Source organism: Rousettus aegyptiacus, unplaced genomic scaffold (assembly GCF_014176215.1).
Source record: "Rousettus aegyptiacus isolate mRouAeg1 unplaced genomic scaffold, mRouAeg1.p scaffold_m13_p_2, whole genome shotgun sequence".
Lineage (NCBI taxonomy): Eukaryota > Metazoa > Chordata > Mammalia > Chiroptera > Pteropodidae > Rousettus > Rousettus aegyptiacus.
The window spans coordinates 94,298,384-94,317,394 of NW_023416295.1; the positions used below are offsets into that span (position 1 = coordinate 94,298,384).

At 54.8% G+C, this 19,011-nt stretch overlaps 2 protein-coding genes across 5 annotated transcripts in view; one reads left to right on the plus strand and one right to left on the minus strand.

The window, feature by feature from the left end:
• The window catches only part of CACNA2D4 (calcium voltage-gated channel auxiliary subunit alpha2delta 4), a 112,210-nt gene that overhangs the window by 70,542 nt on the left and 22,657 nt on the right, over positions 1 to 19,011 (plus strand). The window lies entirely within an intron of this gene.
• Positions 1,338 to 17,814, minus strand: LRTM2 (leucine rich repeats and transmembrane domains 2). 4 transcript variants are annotated; one of them, XM_016125951.2, is made up of 6 exons: positions 17,654 to 17,814; positions 17,132 to 17,224; positions 10,376 to 10,561; positions 9,731 to 9,872; positions 6,589 to 7,179; positions 1,338 to 3,818 (listed from the first exon to the last, which is right to left on the minus strand). In XM_016125951.2, exons 4-6 carry the CDS (start codon positions 9,795 to 9,797, stop codon positions 3,364 to 3,366), a joined length of 1,113 nt encoding a protein of 370 aa, XP_015981437.2. In that variant the 5' UTR covers positions 9,798 to 9,872; positions 10,376 to 10,561; positions 17,132 to 17,224; positions 17,654 to 17,814; the 3' UTR covers positions 1,338 to 3,363. The 4 variants fall into 4 exon arrangements, with proteins under 4 accessions (XP_015981437.2, XP_015981447.2, XP_015981455.2 ...); XM_016125961.2 differs by lacking the exon at positions 17,132 to 17,224; XM_016125969.2 differs by lacking the exons at positions 17,132 to 17,224; positions 17,654 to 17,814 and adding an exon at positions 12,837 to 17,092.

Consider the following 19,011-nt stretch of genomic DNA (forward strand, 5'->3'; position numbering starts at 1 on the left):
CGTTGGGGAACATTGCCAAACAGAATGATGATGGCACCGTAATCTGCAAGTGTGTTTCTCTAGCATGTGTCCTACAATACACATGTGCCCCTGACAGAGACCTTCACTTAGTAGGCCTGCCGTCTGGAGCAGCATGAGGTGCCTCTCTTTAGAGTTCTGCCCACATATGAACAGGCCTCACTGTCGGGCCTTATATCTGTCCTCAGGACGATGACCTGAGTAATGTCATTGCATTGCCCAGACCTGTGCCAGGCTCATGAGCGACCCTGTCCTCTGCTTCTGCAGTGGGGCTTAGGAAAGCCTTCGTTCTCAGGCCTGCCATAACTGTTAGGGCTACAGGGGGGCAACACCCCACAGTAATCACCACCTAGAAAGAGGAACAGCTTAGTTCTGCCAGGAGCCCAGCAGAGCTCCAGGAATGGAGACCCTGGGGGTTCTCTTCTCCCTGGGGTTTGCTCCTGGCTCACTGGGGTGCCATCGGAAGGAAGCCTCCTGGGAAGGGGAAAATTCCACTTTGGTTTCCGAAGACAACAGAACATATAGCCCGGCCCAGTCAGCCAGAGGCTAGTCCAGGCCTGGAGGTGGGTCACTTGGGCTTTGGGTGGACAAGCAACCCTGGCCTCACTCTCTCACCCATCTCCTCTCCTGGTCGCCCCAGCCCCAGCACTCCAGTCTGTAAGCCTGATTCCCTGCCTACTGAGCCCTATGAAGGGATCCTGTCTGTAAACCCGGAGTGTCATCTGCCTGTTGCTAAAGTTGGTCTTGAAAGTGCCAGGTGGTAATAGGTGAAATGGGCTCCTCTTTTAGGTCAGCAAACTCCTTAACCTCACCGAAGCTGATGAAACTCAGTCAGCAGAGAAGTCCCTTACCCACTCTTAGGGAGCCCTCCCCCACCCTCTATTACACAGTGGGGTCCCCTGGGCAGATGTATGCCTTCCTGTCTCATGGGCCCATCTGTCCTTGGCTGCCAGGGCAGGTTCACTGAGCTAGGGTGATTGAGCATCCCCAGGGCACAGAGCAGCGATGGGTCTGCACCTCCACCTCTTCACTTCACAGCCAGCAGCCCGAGGCCCGCATATCCTGCTGTCAGGCCAGCACATGGGTGAGCTTGCCGGGCTCAGCTGTACCATCTGTTCTAATCCAGAACTTGGCCCTCCACTCTCTCCCAGTGGCTCCCTAAGGCGAGGCCGCGGGCAGGAGGCTCCCACTTCTTTTATGGAGTACTGGACATTGGGGTGACACCCGGCAGCACTTTGCACATCTGCTTGGGAAGTGAGTGGGCAGGAAGCCACTCCCCCAGCACCCACATCCCCTCCCCACCTAAGGAAACCAGGAAGTACATAGGAAAATACAGTCTTTATTGGTCTTCTGAAACAACAAACCAGAAATATAATTTTGCCTTTAAAAATCTTCTGTCTCAGGATGCAGATGCGACCGTGGACAATGCCCGCCCCTCCCCGCTTCCCCTGTAGGACATCCCTAGGTCTAGTTTCAGCTGGCAGACCAAAAGAAGGAAGACTGCCTCCAGCTCAGGGGAGGCATTTAGCAGCCTGGGGGGGCTCCCTCTTCCCACCCCTCACCACTGAAAATGGCCTCCTCCCCCGACCATCCTTCTCTATGAGGTGGAAGGGTGGAGGGGTGCAGAGCGAGCTGGGCCTGCCCTGTCCTTTCCTGTCCTTCCTCTGGGCTTCTTTGTTCTAGCAGCCTGTTTCTGGTTCATCATTGAGACCCCTGTCTTAGAACCAGAACCCAGCCAGGATGCCTCTCGCCCCTCAGTGAACCATGGGAAAACCAGTGTCAGGCAGAGGGAGACCTCATACTCACCAGATCAGACTCCTGCGGAGGGGCAGACCTAGCAAAGAGGCCAAGTGACCTTGAAACCCTGCACAGCACTCTTCTCACTGCCACTGCCTCAGCCTTGTAAACAAGGACTCTGCCCCTTTTGTGTAGGTTCCAGGTAAAGAACAGACAGGACCCCTGGCCCATGCTCTGGTTGGGACTCCAGTCCAGGTGCAATGAAAAACTCTGGGAAGCCAGACTGAGCAGACCACACCCTGAGAAAGGGAGCCCCTTCACCAAAGCTTCTGAGCAGAGTGAGGCAGTCCTCTCCCTGCTCCTGCGTCTGTTTGGGAGATGTTGGCAGGCAGTGAGCTTTGGCGAAGGCCACCTGCTTTCCTAAGATGCCACCAAGCACAGAGCATGGCCCAGTCCCCACCGGGGGTCACAGGCCCAGGGATGCTGAAGATGGAAGGGTAAGAGGTACAGAGTCATGATTCTTGGGCTGCAGGCTATGGGAATGGAATCGGTGGGTGTCCCCACAGGGCCTGGCAGTGACGATGCACTTAGGCAGTGCTGGGCTCTCAGGAGGCTGCCATCACACACGCTGCAGCCTCAAGGTCTCTGGGCTGCTGTCCCTGGAAAACCCAGCAGGACAGGTGTGAGAGGGTTACCATGGTGACAGGCAGGCACATCCACTTGGCCCACTTTAGAGGATCTCAAAGGCATCCTGTGTTGTCGGTTTGGGTTTCTCCCCCCGTTGACTCAAAAAGATTGCAGTAAGAAAGCAGAAGGATCTGTGGTCTGAGGGCTAGAGACCCAAGGGGGAAACTTGTTTCCGTTCCCTAAGTCCTCATGCCCTCTGTCTCTGTGTAACTGTGTGTGCACGCGTGTGTGAGATTTTTTTCAATCAATATGATTTCCCTGATGATGCTATGAGTTTGAGAGTGAATTAGTGAATCCAGGAGCAGTGTAGTAGGTGTGGTCTCGAGCAGATATAGGGACATAATGGCTTCAGCCAAGGGAGTATTATAATCACAGCGTTGTGTTTCTAAGTGCTGGGTTCAGATGAGAGGGTTGATGTGATTGCACATTAGTACCAGTACTTGCAGGCTGGACCCAACTTTCACACTAAAGGGTGGTTAAGAATATCTTCCTGGCTTAGAAGAGAATCACAGAAATGGACTCTAGCCCCTCATATCAATTCCTCCCCAGCCCCTAAATTCAGGTGAAGGGGGTCAAGCAAGAGGTAAGGAGAGTCACCTAGCTGTGACCACACCCAGGATAGGAAGGGCAATGGGAATGCTCAGCCCAGAAGCCTCCGATTGCACACATGTCCAGAAGCTCAAGGAGATCCCCCAAGTGTTCCAAAGATTTGGTATCCCAGAGAGGAGCATCGGCAAGAACCTTCAGCACAACAGCGGCGGCTGCCATGGAGACTGAGAAGTCCACGCTGTGGCTGGTTTGCTGGAGGGCTGGGAGGAAAGTGGAGCTGGGGCCTGTGACAGAGGACGTGCCAGCCCTTCCTGGAGCAATCCCCATGCGCTCTCCCTGCCCTTCCTACCTAGGCCAGGTGGGGCTGGGCTCTCATGCCACAGAGGAGATCTGCTTCTGGTCTTCATGCTCACCCTCTGGGTCCCCCATGAGGGGCTGGCGCTTCTTGAGCTCCCGGTGGTACTTGGCCATGAGGGAGGCATAGATGCAGCCATAGGCAGCAGCTACCACCATCATGATGCAGACGATGCCGCAGACAACCCCAGCAATAATCACGGTGCCAATGGCTCGACGCACACTCACTGGCCGGTACCTCTGCTTCTGAGGGCAGGCTGTGCTGGGCTCTGGCTCTGGCTCAGCCCCTGGCTTGGGCTTCACAGGTTCTGGGCTGGCTTTGGTACAGGGTGGCCCAGGACTATCCAGCCCAGCTGAGCTATTCTCATCCTCCAACTGGGAGCAATAGTTGAACATCTCCATGGGGACCATGCGCATATCCTTCCCCCTCAGCTCCTTGGGTAGGGTGCAGGCAAGCTGGTCCAGGCGCCCCCCTGCATCAGGAGAGAAAAAAGAAAGGGCTGACCAGGCATTCAGAAGCTGGACTCCCTCTCCCCATCTCCAAGTCCCCAAAATGGAAGGCCCAGAAGGTCCAGTTTCTATCAGTGATGCAGTCAGTCCTGGGATCACATGGATAAGAGGAGGGAAACTAGTATCTATTAAGCCAAGTACTATGGTCAGTGAGGCACATATATCACATCATTTAATCTGTGCAAAAGCCATATACAATGGATATTGTCATGTTTCCCACTTTATAGAGAAGCACACAATCATTTCTGTCACACCTACCAGCTCCAAAGTCGAAGTGTCTCACCCATGGGGGTGAGACAATGCTGACATGTGGAGGTGCTCCAGAAAGAGTTGTCAGTGTAAAGAGTGTGCAAAGTGCCCTGCCAGACTGTTTGGCTGCTCTCCTTGTCCCTAAATCTGCCTGCTTACTACCCATTCCTAAACCCGGGGCACTATGTTCAACAGAGTATCATATCTCCCAGGGCTCTTCCCTCTCCCCAAAAGGACAAAAGCCAAAAGCCACCACTCTTCCATGCAGGATCTTTTAGTTGCCTAAGAGCACCTGGAGTTTAGAGAAAAAGGGTTGTGCAAGAGCGTTTTCCTTTTCCTCTTTAGAGCTATACAGTGGCCTCACTGGCACCCCACCCACAGCATCCCTGAGTGCAGAGGCATCTTGGTGGGGGGGGGGGCCGGGATTCTTGAAGACCAGTGAGGGCAAAGGTGAGAAGCCATTGTTAATGGGGTGGGGGGTGGGAGGGTGGGCAGTGATGGGTGCACACCTTCACCATGATGATGAGGAAACCAGGCTCCATAATGGGGGATGGAGATACAGAACACAGTGGGGGGAGAGAGAGGGTAGCTAAGGAGAATAAGCTGCCCAGACACCCCTTGGGAAGTCAGAATCAGATCTTGGCCCTCTTTCAGCTACCAGTCTAGATGCAGGCAATAGAACCCCTGAGAATGGAATCTGCTCCTGTTACCTCTTCACTGCCAGTTCCTTCTCCCAGCCCAGATGTTGCATACAATAGGCATTAATCTTTTCCCAGGATGCCAATAAAAACAGCTAAGGATTTTTTTTAAAGAGTACAAGGTCGAAAATAACACTATTATTGAAAAGTTCTGAAAATATGCATTCCCACTCAATGCTCTTTTGTTCTGAGGGTTTAGTTCCAGTTGACTATATGAAAGGGCAAGGATGTTCCCTAAGGGTAACACATCGGTCTGGGTCTGAAGAAACTCAGCCTCTAGCGCCCTTATGCCACTGACTGCCTGGGTGATCTAGCGAACTGTGTCCAGGGCCGCCTTTGTGTGGGCAGGAGCTGGGTGTTGACGTGGGAGCAACCTTGTCTTCCTGCTCCAGAGACCTGAAGGTGAATCCTGGCTATGTGATCTCATGCAAATTATTTAATGTATGTAATTGTCCCTGGTCCTTAGTTTTCTCGACTGTAAAATATGAAGGCTAACCCAATTAGCTATGAGGATTGAAATAGATAACGTACACGAAAAGATAGCTATATACTGGGAACTGTTCAAGTATTAATTATTATTTCCCCACTCACAAAAATGGAAGAAATTATCATAGTGGCTAACATTTTATGGCACTTTTAGTGTGGAAAAGGTTTTTAATAACTAACACATGAGAATATCGTGCAAATAATTGAGATTGTAGCTGGATATGAAATGAAACAAGTAAGACTTTGACGAAAAGCATTAGCATTCTTTTCACAAAGAGTTTTGACATTGATTCATTCAGCAAATATTCCTCAAGCATCTACCTCATGCTGAGCATCAAACTGTGTCTTATTAAGTTTATTTAATATTATGACTACTATTAGCAAATAAACAAATAAATGAGTAAGTTTTATTGAGGACTTACTTAAACCTGAGTACTTTTAAGACACTTTGCATGTATTACCTATTTAATCCTCACAATGATTCTATGAGAGAGATATTGTTATTCACTCCATTTCACAGATGAGAGCCCTGCCACAGAGAAGTTAATCAACTTTCTCAAGATCACACAGCTAGTAAATAGAAGAGCCACAAGTCAAACGTAGATCTGGCACTTCTAGCCACTCTGCTTACTTCTTTGCCCTTCCTTTCCATCTCACTTCATCACTCCATAGGTCATTACAGAACTTTCCTAGTTCACGAAAGGGGGAGTGGAAAGAAAGGAAAACCTCAGCCACTTGGCTTCTTATTAAAAGCTTTAATAACAAAAGTTCTTTGGAGAGTTGAGATCATCATCAAAATGAAAATTTCATTCTTTCTGTGGATTTGAACTATATTCCACCCTCCTGAAACCATGGACATTTAAGAGATTGCTATATTCAAAAGAAGAATGGTGGGTTTTCTTCCTCCTTCTTCCATGCTCAGGAAGCCCAGAGCCATACCTAGTGGGATGCAGAGAAAAATTACACTGTGTCTTTAAGTTCCCTCATGAAACCCACCAAAGTGGGATCAAGTTATAGTGAGTCCGGCTGAAAGACATGAGAAGAGAAGGGACGGCAGTGGGGAGGGGAGCACAGAGAAGAAAAGGGAGCAGCGGGGGGTGGGAGCGCAGCACCAGGGCCTCTCTGCCCCGCTGACCATTTGGAGGTCAGCTGGGACTCTTCCAGCCTGGCTGGTGGAGAGGCAGGGCCACCCTCTTGTCCCCCTGACCTCGATCCTGAGTCAGTGCCCAGCCTCCGGGAACTGTTGGGCCAGGGGTGACCTGCCAATTTCTCATACCCAGGCAGGGCTGCCTGTACTCACCTCGATAGGAGAACCACTCCATCCAGTGCTTAAAATCACGCAAGTTACAGTCACACTCCCAGGGGTTGTCCCCAACCTGCAGCAGCTGCAGGCTCACTAGGGGTTCAAATGTCAGCCGGTCCAGGTTCTGCAGGCGGTTGGAGCGCAGTGATAGGGAGCGTAGAGCTGGAAGTCTGTCAAAAAGGCCAGGGGGCAGCTGGGCCAGGCCATTGAGGGACAGATCCAGGTGGCGGAGCAGGGGCGAGTGCTGCAGCAGGTCCCTGTCCAGGGTCCTGATGCTGTTATTGCGCAGCTGCAGCTCCGTCAGATTCGTCAGGTCCCCAAAAACGGAGCGAGGCAGCTGGTCCAGGAAGTTGTTGGACAGGTCCAATCTCTGCAGGCTGGACAGATTGGCGAAAGCCCAGCTTGGCAGAGAACTCAGCTTGTTGTTCAAGAGCAAGAGGGTTCGGGTGGCAGCCGGCAAATCCGGGGGCACCATGGTGAGACCTAGACCACTGCAATCCACCTCCAGGCTTCTAGTGTCACACTTACAGGAAAAAGGGCAGGCAGAGAGGGTCTCCACAGCATACAGGGCAATCCAGCAGGTGATCCCTGGAGGGGTGGGGGTTAGGGGGTGGGCGGACAGGAGAAAAGAAAATGGCAGGCAGGGGTTACTGCCTCCTGCCTCTATTCCCTCCTCACTAGTTCATATCATAATGGCCTCTTGGCTTTATCTCCTTTGATCCAAGCCACGATCAATGCACAAACATTTATTGATCATATAAAAAGATAAGCTCTTCTGTGTTAATGGACATCCCACGGCATCAGCGGGGCTCCTCGCCTCACAGCACATCTGACGAAGAGATCGCTCTTAGAGCGTGATCCTGCAGAATGGCAAGCCTGAGTCCAGAGGACAAGCAAGGCCGGCCCACAGAGATGCCTAATCTCATGTGGCCTCCACAGCTGATCTTTGAAGCTTGGGCCCCACTGACACCACAGACGTTGACAAAATTAAGGACATGAGGATGTCAGAGAATCCTGCTCCTGTGCTCCTCTCCTAGTGTCACTGCCAAGAGAAAGGTTCCCTTTCCAAAAGAAAATGGCCACACTGATGCTTCCACTCCCTCTGCACCCCCACCCCCAACCTGGACCTTCACTAAGCTAATACGTGCCATGCATGGAAGGAGTGCACAAAAGGACACTCCAACGCTGCCCCTACGACCTCTTAGTGTGTCAGAGCTACATGAGTCCCACATCCAGCATGGAGCTGGCGACTTAGTGTGAGGACCAGCAGGAGCCCAGCCACCCAGGGTTCGCTCCAGAGGCCACTGTGCAAATGATGAGAATAAGATGCACGATTCCACTTCTATGTTGAAGAATACTTGGGCCTGAGCCACTGTGAATCATGGGGCCTAAGACTAGTTTATATTTATTCTCATTCTAAAGCCATCCATGTCCGTAACTTGAGCTCCTGTTTCTTAGGGCTGCAGGATAGCATTTCTGCAAGACAGATCCTTTGGCAGCGCACCTTTCATGGCTCCACATTTTGCCCGGGACCTTCTGAGTAGCAAGCACTGGGCCCAGCCTGCAGAAGGGCTGGTGGGCTGGGGGTGGGGAGAGTACTCAGAACAATCATAACATGCAGGTCATTCTCTTGTCCAACAGCCCTGGATGAGACTGACTGCAGAACCCCCTTAACTGTCCTCCTGCGTATCAGAGAAGCCTGCTCACTATGAAAGAGAAAAGAAATGAGCTCAAAATAGCTCAGCTGCACCTAGTCAGTCCCACTAAGCCCACAGGAAGGACCCCAGCCAGAGAAATTATGGCACTGTTCAGACTAAGCCCATGACTCAGTTGACCCCACCCAAAGAAGCTGTAGCCACCCCAACCTGGGTGCACAGATGGGATGGTCTGAGTCTGTTCTGGTAGCTGTCTGGTTGTCTGGTGTTCCAAAGGGCAGAATTTGAAGGAACACGATGGGGCTGTATCCCTCCTCTGCCTGGAGGATCAATGACAGCTGAAAGCCACACTGCAAGGCTGACACCTGAGCCTCCTGGTTCTTGAAGGGACATGCACACAGGCATGGCATGGGAGCCAACCGGAGCGCCTTCCTGGCCATGTAGGGGCACCTGCTGCTACTTCTCACCCTCTCACCCCTCTGAGCCCACCTGCTGCTGGGTCAGCCTGCCCCACACTGCCCCGCTCCATGCTATTTGAAAATCAACATTCTTCAGACTTCACTTTCCTTAGAAAAAAATTCAACTCATCCAGCTTCCCTCTCAACCTTTCCATATAACTAGAGACCACTATTCCCCCACCCCCAAGAAATTCATAGTGACATAAAACCCTAGTGACAAAAAAAAAAAAAAAAAAAAAAAAAAAGTTTTGTACTGTGAAGTGCCGAGTGGTTCTAGAATGAGGTTGAAAGGGGATCTGAGTTGCTTGGGAATCAGCCGCTCTCACATGGTGAATTATTCAGACTGTTTATGTTGTGGGGCAGCTGCCTGACAAGGCTGATCGTGCAAGGGGAGAAGTTAGACAGGATAATGTCCCTCAGGACCGTTTCTTACCTCTTACCACATAGCCTGGGCAAAGCGGTCCTCATTGACCTTGCTCCTTTACCTCACATAAAGAGAATTCTCAGGCTCCTTTCACTCTGACAATTTTGTAAGTTCCCTGATGCATTCCCTCATGGGAAATGGAGAGGTCTTGTTTTCTCACACACAGAAGAAGGGGTTGAAGCTGATCCCTAAAGTCCCTTCCAGCACCACATCCCAAGAAACCCCTGGTTCCTTCCATTTCAGAGCTGGGAAAGTGGAGGCATGGGGGGAGGTCTCCAGGTTCAGTCAGCAGATGGTCCAGGCAAGACAAGAGGGAGGCTCACCATTAGGGCAACAGGGCTCCCACACACTAGGACCGCTGGGGGTGTGGGGTGCACTTCCTGGGTTCAGGAATAGACCGACCTAGGGAGACGGAACCACCTGTCATGGCCTCCAGCTCCGGATCTAACTCCCAGCAGCAACTATTTCTTTAGCTGACACAGATGCCAGTAGAGGGTAAGCCAGGCCTTGGGTCTCCTGGGAAGATCTGTCTCAGACCTTCCTGCAGCCCAGATGCCTCGCTGCGAGCCAAGCCTGCCCCACTGCCCGGATCCCGTACTCACAGGAAATCTGCCTCCACTGCAGGGCCAGCCTGGTCCTCTGCTTGGGGCCACTGCCCAGTGCCAGCATGGTGAATGCCTCAGCTCTCACGGCCCTGAACCTCTGGGAACAGAGGAGCCCCTTGGTATGCGCTACCTGTCAGTCCTGAGAGAGAGAGAGAGAGACCTGAGTGGAAGCAGGCATTCGAGGCCTGTCCAGCCAGGGGTTAGGGAGAGGGCCCCGGTGTCCCTTTACACTCCTGTCATTCCCTCTCTTGTTCTCAGTTATAACACCCTGGGTGCAGGTCGGAAGAGGGCTGAGTGGTCAGAGAAGCCAGGAAACCTTCACCCTCTCTTGGGTTGACTGGAGGTGGCGTGGAGGGGCAGGCTCAGGCATCCCCAGGAGCCCTCATTCTGAGGCCCAGTGCTGAGCTCTGGGCTGTGAGATGCAAGAATCGCCCCAGACTCTCCCCAGTGTCCCTGCCCTCAGCCTCCCCCCGCCTCCTGTTGCCTCTCTGAGCCGTTGATCTCTAAGATGTTTGCAGAGCTATATGGCCTCCTCTGTGTCTGAGCTTTTCCATCCACGTAGGGAAACTGAGAGATGCCTCTGCTAGGTAAGCAGAGTAAGGCCACAGGCCACACTGTTCACAGTCCCACTGCAGCTCTTACCATGGCCGCCGAGAAGGCAGAGAGCAGGCGCTCCGCAGACTCCGCCGCTGGGTCAGACGCGCCCTCCGCAGACTCTGCCTGCCCCCCCTCCACCTTCGCCTGAGAAGTGAGTCCCGGTGCTTGTCTTCCGCCCGCCGGTCTATAATAGACTCACTGGCTCAGGGGTTCATGCTGCAGCAGCTGCTCCTGGAGGAAACAGGGATACACAGGAGAGGGTGAGATCGTAGACCAGAAGGAGCAGGACAGGGGACGCAGAAGCCGATTTCTCTTCCAGAGAGGACTCGCCCTTTCTAGGGTCTCGAGGACCTGCCCTGCCTTAACCCAATGACCTGTAAGTGGGGCACTAGCCCTCCTCTGCTCCCCATTTCCTTCTGGATATGGCCAAGGGCCCTTAGATGGAGCCCAGAGCCTCCCATCAGAGGGTGTGAAAGGGGACTGTGATGGTCGCCACTGCGGCTGGCACAGGGAAAGGTGGCGAATGGGATGGGGGAGGGGGGACTGCCGACAGCGCGGCCTCCCGCTGCTCCCGAAGGCGCTGTGCTGCCAGCCTTCTGCCCCTGCCTGGCTCCCGCAGCTCGGCCTTCCTTAGTTGCCTGAGTCACCCCTGGGTGATTCCTGGTTGCAGTGCCCCTCTTTCCCCTCCCACAGGCCCGGGTAATTCTGGGAGCCTGAGGAGCCAGTGGCAGAGTTAAGCAGACAGCTGAGGAGGTGGAAGAGCTGCTGGAAAACTAGCGCGTTCAGCTCTGAAATCTTGGGTGAAGCGGGGTTTCCCTCAGGCATTTAGGGTCCTGCTGCAGCTCCTGCCATCTCTCATCACCTCTCTCCCCCACCCCCTTGGTTGCAGCTGTCTCCCAGAGGGCGGCAGAACCCACTTGGAACACAGCAGCCCCCATGGGACGTCAGCTGTGCTCCCAGCAAGGGCAGCCTGCGGAGGGGGGAGGGGCTCTGTCTGCCCTCCGCTTGTCTGTCCTCTCCAGCCCCCAGCCACATCAGGAAGGCTCCGGGTTAGGAAGGCCATACCGGGGCTGGCAGAGTGCGCCTCAACACCCGGGCTCAGATGTGGGGTGTGGGGAGCATCCCAGTCTCCACACGGCTTCCGGCTTCCCGGATGGACCCCAAGGCCCTGGGCTGAGGCGAGGGGGAGATGGTCAGAGTAGCTCAGGTGTCGTTCACCAGCTCCTCTGCTAGAGCCAGGCCCCAGCGCCACCCTGGCTCAGACGCCCAGTCAGGAAAGGCTCTGGGTTCGAATCCCTGTCAGGTCATCCCCTAGCCATGCTACCTACCGTAAACAAACAGCATAAACGCTCTGGGCCTCCGTTATCTTAGCTCTAAACGTGATGACAGTAATACTTAATGGGTGGAATATTTATGAGGATCAGTCTAATTAAGGGAGGAGAATTAACATTAACTATATTTAGTACACAAATTGCTTAAGAAGTTAATTCAGGTGAATACACCCAACTTGGACTTGAACCCATGATAGCTGTGAGGAAATAGCAGCAGCTTGCCGCGGGCCTATCAAACATCTTCGTGATCCCACGAACCTCACACATGGGCCTGCTTCTCTCTTCCTGAGTACATGGCTGCACTCCTGAGCCCGCGCCAGGACTGTGGGCCATCGTGATGCTCACTGCAGGGTGTGTTCACACACACAGCCTTCACTGACCTCCATCACAGGCAGCAGTACACACCCCCTCCAACCCCCGGAACAATGTCCTGCACCAGCAAAAACCTTCATACCAAGAGCTCATAGCGCCCACACTATATTAGGCAGGTCAGCGGCCACCCAAGGCAAGGAGACAATGACCAGCTTGCCCAAGGTCACACAGTAAGTCAGGGATAGAATCACAGGCCTCTGAGCCTGGCTGCTCATCCACTCCCTGGTGACTGTCACCCAGCATGGCCCCTGTGGGAAGATACTTATGTGAGCACAAAGCAGGGTGCACACAGGCTCCCAGACACGTGCTTGGAGCTCCCAACACAGCACGTGATGCAAACACAAACCCACAGTCATGCGGTTAGGCACGTGCTAACACACACACACACACGTGTGCACACGTGTACGCCCTGCTGGCAGCCCCCCAGCACTCCTCAGATCCAACATTCCGGCGTCTAAGTAAGACACCTGGAAGTTCCCCCAAAACCCCCAGCAGACAGGTGTACAGAGACACCTCCAGTCTAGAAGTAAGATCTAAAGCAAACCCTTACAAGTCCCTAACACAGGACATGTTCTCTGCTCAGACCCACACAGAGCTGGGTTCCCAATCCAGCCTTCTGCTCCCACTCTATCCTGTTTCCTGCAGGGAGGCAGGTGGCAGAGAACCCCCCCTCACTTGAGCCCAGGCCCTATTTCCACCTGAGCCTCCTCTTTCAAGCAGGCTTCCCATTCCACCCCCTCCAACCTTTCCCAGACTCCGTGTCCCCATCGACATGAACCAAGGAGTTGACCAGTAAGCAGTACTCAGTGGAGATGGTGGGCCCGAGTGCAGGTCCTGATGCTGCATCCCCTGCCTTGAATGATGTCGCGTATGAAGCAAGCCAGGCAAGTGGCCAAGACGTAGAGCCACAGGTGGCACCTTGCAATGTCGACCCTAGTATCTCTGGAGAAATGTGATAGAAACAAGGCCCCCAGGTCCATGGGGGGACCTGTGTTCCCTGGAGAGCTGACCCTGCCTCCTTGGGCAGCAGAGAAGTGACCCTTGGGGAGATATGGGCTTGAGCCCAGCACTTCCTATCTCCTTGGCCTTCCGCCCACCAGCACACCTCCAATCAAAAGACCCCTTCCCACTCCCAGAAGTACCCAGCCTCATTAGGAAGGAGATGACCTACATTAGGAAGCTTGGAGAGCAGCTGCTTCAGCAGGTGCTGGCCGGCTGCTGGAATAAATTAACGCCATCTGGGCGGGCTGTCCCCACCCAGGGTAGAAAATGGGGGTTGGAGAGAGAGTCAGGGGGTCCTGCCAACAAGATGTCCTGCTTGAAGTCCCACAGCCTTGTGGCTCTGGAAGCTAGACCTGCTCCCAGTCCTCATGGACCTTTTTGTCCCAGTTCCAGAGACAGAGATACAAGAGGAAAGGGGCGGCCCCGCAGGGACCCTGGGCCTCCTTCAACGGGCTTTGCTGGGAGAACCAGGATTGGAGGATGGGGCTGAGGAGCTAAAAGCAGTCAAGTGGGGAACCCCCTGAGAACCAGAAATACGGGGGCTGTGTGTGCTACCCCTTTGCCACTCAGTTTGGTCCACGGACTGGCAGCATGAGCTCACCTAGGAACATCTTAGAAATGCAGAATCTTGGGCCCCGCCCTGGCCAACTGAATCAGAATCAGCATTTTATCAAGATGCAGATAGTTTGCATGCATATTTAAGTTCGAGAAGCCCTGGACTAGATCATTTCTCTCCCAGCAGACCATGGCACCTCCCAGGAGGCCATGCTGGTCAGTCTCGGCACCAGCCAAGAGGTGGCAGTGACCTAGGCAGGATGGGCAGGGTACTGACATTGGAACCTCCTTCCAGAAGCCTCTGTATGGGGAGAAGTCATTATCATAGCCACGAACACCTGTGTGTGGGGTTCTTGGTCCTTATAACAACTCTCTGGGGTTAGTATTACTATTAACACCATTTTGTAGAGGGGGTAAACCGAGACAGGGGAAATTAAGTAAATCCCACAGTTAGGTGATAGAAGGATGCAGCTTGGGGCCCAGGTGGTCTGCGACGAAGCTCCTAACTCAGCTGCCTTTACAGGCCTCTAGGTCTGCTCTGCTCCTGATCTGCTGACACATGGTGGTTCCTGGTATAGGAAGGAAAGGCAGGAAAAAGGAGACACGACCTTTCATTTGTACTGCACTGCACAGTTTACAGGCGTTTCCTCATTCACCCTCTCACTAGGGCCGAGGAGACAGGTGTCCTTCCCCTCCTCCTGATGGAGAAGCAAACTGTGCCATGCTGGACTGAGATGCAAGCCTGGTCCTCCCGATGGCCACCCTCTGCCCAGAAATGTCACAGACGCAGCAGGGAAAAGCCCCCCGGGGGGCCAAGCCCTGGTCAGTGGAGTGGAGGGGGCTTTTTTGAAACCCTTCTGGTGGAGAGTGAGTGCTGAGGTGAGGAGGGTGGGCTGGGATCTGCAGAGGAGCCGGAGGTGGGGAGGTAGTGAGGGAACAGGAGGCAGCAGTAAGAGCAGAAGGTTCCACGTGCTCCTGCCGAGCTGAGTGGGTGAGGCGTCCCCTGGAGACTGAGGGTGGGATCTGCTTCTGGGGGGATGGGGGGTGCCTCACCTCGGCCGGCCCCAGGCAAGGAGCAGACCGCCTTGCTCTCATTCTCCGCAGGCGCTCAGATTAGGGTGGTGCTGAGCCCTGACCTCTCTGGGCCTCTGCCCCAGAAGTGGTCTCATACACCAGCTAGAAAATGCCGACAAAGCCACCACAGGCCGGGCGCTTACACCCTTCCTCTGGTGCTTCTACATGTCCATCACCCCCCCCCCCCAAGGCAAGTATCCCAGCCACACAGCCTACCGTGCCTTGACTTGAGGGTTTCTGACCCCTGGGACGGCCTCCTGGCCCTGTTGCGTGTGCCCTCCCTGGTATCTCCCTTTGGTCAAAGGTCTCTGACTCAGGACAAGGGTCCCTGTCAGCACCAGACTCACGGACCCTTGAAGCAGAAAGGGCCTTTGCAGTCTCCTCCGCACAGCCTTTGTTCTGCAGAGAGGTGAAGGCCACAGACTAGTGAGAAGCGGGGCTGAGACTGGAGCCATGTCTTGGGGCTGCAAGGACAGCGTCCTCTCCTCCCCAGGAGGGCGGAGAGGAACCTGGAGGACAGGGCTGAGCTTACGGGGGGCTCTCTACCTGCCGCATCAGTCTGGCCCTTCCAGGAAACATTCTCTATCTCTTCTCTGCCCTTCATTCCCCATAATACACACTGTCCCAGTGGCACAGACATGGGCTTGGAACAGACAAACCCTCCTGGTTCATTTTAAAACGCATGCCCTGTTCTCACCCCCAGCTTCCAGCACCTGGCTTCCTTGTCAAACATCCCCAATTCCAAACAGACTCTCTGGGAAGCGGAACAGAAAAGCCCCCAAGTCACTCCTCGTGGGAGCTGCTCTCCCATGCGAATGACCTGCGGAGTCCCTGTGGCCATGGATCTGGGCTCAGGGCTGGGCTGGTGGGAGCAGAGGAGGCCTGAGCTGGGGGTAGAAGGAGGGAGGCCCTAAGAGCAGAGAGACTGCCTCTGCTCGAACTCCTCCTCTCCCTGCCCCAAAGCTCCCCAGATACCCCAAAATTGCATCAACTCCCTTGCCCCCTCCTCACACTGCCCACTCAGCCCAAAGCAGCCCCAACACAGCTACACACACACACACACACACACACACACACACACACACACACACACCGCTTTGGTGCCTGGGAAACGGAACAAGGTTTGCTCATTCGAGCCCCAGACACAGCTTCCAGCCAAACCCCAAAGAAGCCAGATCGGTTGCTTAAGAACCCTCCCTCCTTCTCCTGCCACCCCCGGCTGGCTTTCCTGGTCTCCCTCGTTGTCAGTGCCAGAGACTGCCAGCGGGGAGGAGGGGTGGGACGAGCAGGAAGCGGCTGTGGGTTTCCCTCCAGGCTGGACTTCCCCCGCCCGCCTGTCTCCACGTGCTCAGCTTCCCCCTGCCCCAGCTGATGTAGTTATCTAAGCTGCAGGCTGTCAATCTGAGTCACAGAGAGGTGATGCCCAACATGCCCTGACAACCAGGTGCCAACCTCACCACCATCACCCCCAGAAATGTGGCCTGCACGGCTCAGGGAAAAGACAAAGCAGTTGTCTGGAACTGAGCTGGAAGGCTGGGACTCCTGGAGAGACCCCTTCTCTCGGTATTGTCAAAATGGGCCTTGGGGCTGCTGGAGTGTCTGTCCTGCTCCAAGTCAAGGTTTCCATGCCCCCATGGGGTCGAGAAGTCAAGTAGGCATGGCCTGGCTGTAGACCACCCACTTCTCCTAAGCCAAGTCTACAACCCCCACTGAGCCTGGGTGGACTAGGAGCAAGGTCTCAGGCTCGCCAAGAAGAACTGCAGGTTTCTTCTCCCTCGTCCACTCCCAGCCACACCTCCACTAGGGCAGCTTCCCCCACATTTACACGAACCCGAACCCGGACCTGCGTCCAGCCAGCAGCGGCTGGCTCCTCCGCAGCCTTGCCCAAGGACAGCTGCCTGAATGCCACGACCCCACAACTGAGGGCATCCTGGAAAGAGGCGGGGACCCTGAGACCTAGTCCCAGGCCTCAGCACAGGCCTCCAGGCTGCCAGCCCTATCCTGAGCCATGCTCTGTACCAGCCCTGTCACTGGCACCCTCTTTCCCACAGCACCCCATTTCCTCAGGCTGTCTGCTGAGCCGGGCATGCAGACAGCACAGGGCTCTTGGCTGGCTGGCTCTCCCCCTGCCACCGGGACTGGTTTGCATGCCACGCAGGCCTGTCACCTGGCCCTGGCACTGCCCTCCTCCCCGCTGTCCTTCCCAGCTTCCGCCACCCCAGCAGGATTCTAGCTCACACCCCCAACACAGTGAGGTCAAAGTTCCCTGTGTCCTGAATCTTTGGGCTGTCCGGATGTCTGATCTTGAGCACTTTCCCCAGGTCTATCAACGCCCCCAAGCAGAAGGTGGCAGCAGCTGTCTGTTCAGGGCAAAGAGACCCAGCAAAGGCAGGACCCAGTCCCCATGCTCAGCCACCCTGCACCCCCACCAACCCTCCACCCCTTCCCACCGGCGCATAGCACTCACCGTTTTTCACCCTGACCTCGAGCTCCTTAGATCAAGCAGCTCTGCACCGTCCAATGAGCCCCTCCTGGGATTCCCGGAGAAATCCACACAGCACTGCCAAGCAGAGCACAGTGGGCACTGCGTCTCCCATCCACCGCGAGCGGAGCGCGGACCTGACACGCAGCACACGGCGCGGGGGAGACGGAATGCCTGCCGCCGCCGCTGCTGAGGGGACGGGGCTGCTGGGTCAATAACAAACTGAGAAGGGAAGAGGGAGGGACAGCGGCAGACGGGAGAGAGGAAGAAAGGGGAGAGGAGGAGAGAGCACGCGTGTGCGCCCGAGCAAAGAGACGGAGCAATGGAGTGACAGCTGGGGGTACATCTGTGATGACAGCGACAGTAGCACACACAGGCGAAGGCGCGCGCACACAGGCACGCACGCACACACACACACACACACACGCACACACACACACACACGCACACACACACCCCAGAGGCGCTCACGGCCGGGAGGGCAGCGCACACCCTTGAAATGCTCACATTTCAGTGGGAAGAAAAGGCCTGTGGATTAGTCGATCCCAACTCCAGGGGGAACGCTGTTTTACCAGGCACCTCCATCTTCCTTCCCCGCGCTCCTGCAGGCTCTCTCCGCCTCTGGCCGCGCCCCTCCTCGGCCTCTCTCCCCTCTTTACCTTTCCCTTTGCCTGAAGATGGGCAGGAGCCAGAGGGCAGGGAGGCCCCCTGGGAAGCTGGGTCTGTCCCCTGTTCAAAGACAAGTGGGGCAATATCTCCCATTCTGCCTGTGGAGAAGGAAAAACCGAACCCTTCTCTCAGTCAAAGGGGGAGTTATTTCAGATGGGGTAAGTGGAGGGGTACATAGGGGGTCCATCTGCCTGTCCACAGCCCTCAAAAGGAGCCCTGGGCTTCACAGAGTCAGAGTCACACAGTCACACAAAGGTCACTAAGCCTCAAGTGGCCACAGACCCAGGCTACTCAGGGGAGCAAAATGCCAGGGCCAGCAGGCTAGGGGCCCCAGGACCTGCTGGCACTGGTGCGCAGGTTATTTGTGGGGCCTTGGGGTGAGCCTTAGAGGGACAGCAGGCAAATGCAGCCCCTGCCTCACCAGGCTTGGCTTCTCCGGGTTCCTTACTCTTATCTACATGGGATAGGCATGTGAAGGGAAGGCTGGTATTCAAGAACTCAGAGACCTCTTTACGAGCCAATCAGGACAAAGACTTTGGAGAAACCGATATTCCGAGAGATGGCCAGTGTCTGATCCAAACGCAAAGGAAGCTCAGCCAGAAGAAGAGCCCAGCCAATGCTCCAGCCCCTAAACGACCCTTCCTTGCAGTTCTTAAAACCAGCCTGACACCTTGATGGCAGATAGTGTGGCATATTGGCAATATGTCGGGCATGTCCCAATGTCCCGTTTCCATTCTGTCTGCTTTCCTGGGAGATTCAGCTTCAGGACTGGATGCAGGCTGAGAAAGCCCTTTGACTCTGAACAACCCTGAGAGGACACTCGTGCACCTGTCTCTCTGTCTGCTCTGCTGCATGACACACAGTAGAGGGCTCAGGCTGCTTCCCAGGAGGAAGGAGCATCTTTTACCTCCCAAGAAACTGTTGCCTCTCACCTACGCAGATGTCACCTGCATCCTGCCCTTCAAGTAAAATGCTCCCACCTACCCCTAAACACACTTCTTACTTCCCAGCCCCAGAAAGCACGTCCTTCCCTGCGGCTGGAATGCCCTCCTGAAACACCAACCAGAACGTCACCTCTTCTGTGGAGTTTCCCTGGTTAGCTCATGGACTTGATCTCCACCTTCTCTAGTATCTGGCCTTTCTTTGGGCCTCCCTGTGGTTATCACATAAAGTGTACAGCAGCTCTCTGCTTGGTT

Coding starts and splice junctions, on each gene's coding strand:
- LRTM2 (XM_016125961.2), bottom strand. CDS start 9,797: ATGCTGGCACTGGGCAGTGGCCCCAAGCAGAGGACCAGGCTGGCCCTG. Junction 7,180..9,730: donor GCAGTGGAGGCAGATTTCCT/GTGAGTACGGGA, acceptor CCACCCCTCCAG/GGATCACCTGCTGGATTGCC. Junction 3,819..6,588: donor GGAGTGGTTCTCCTATCGAG/GTGAGTACAGGC, acceptor CTCCTGATGCAG/GGGGGCGCCTGGACCAGCTT.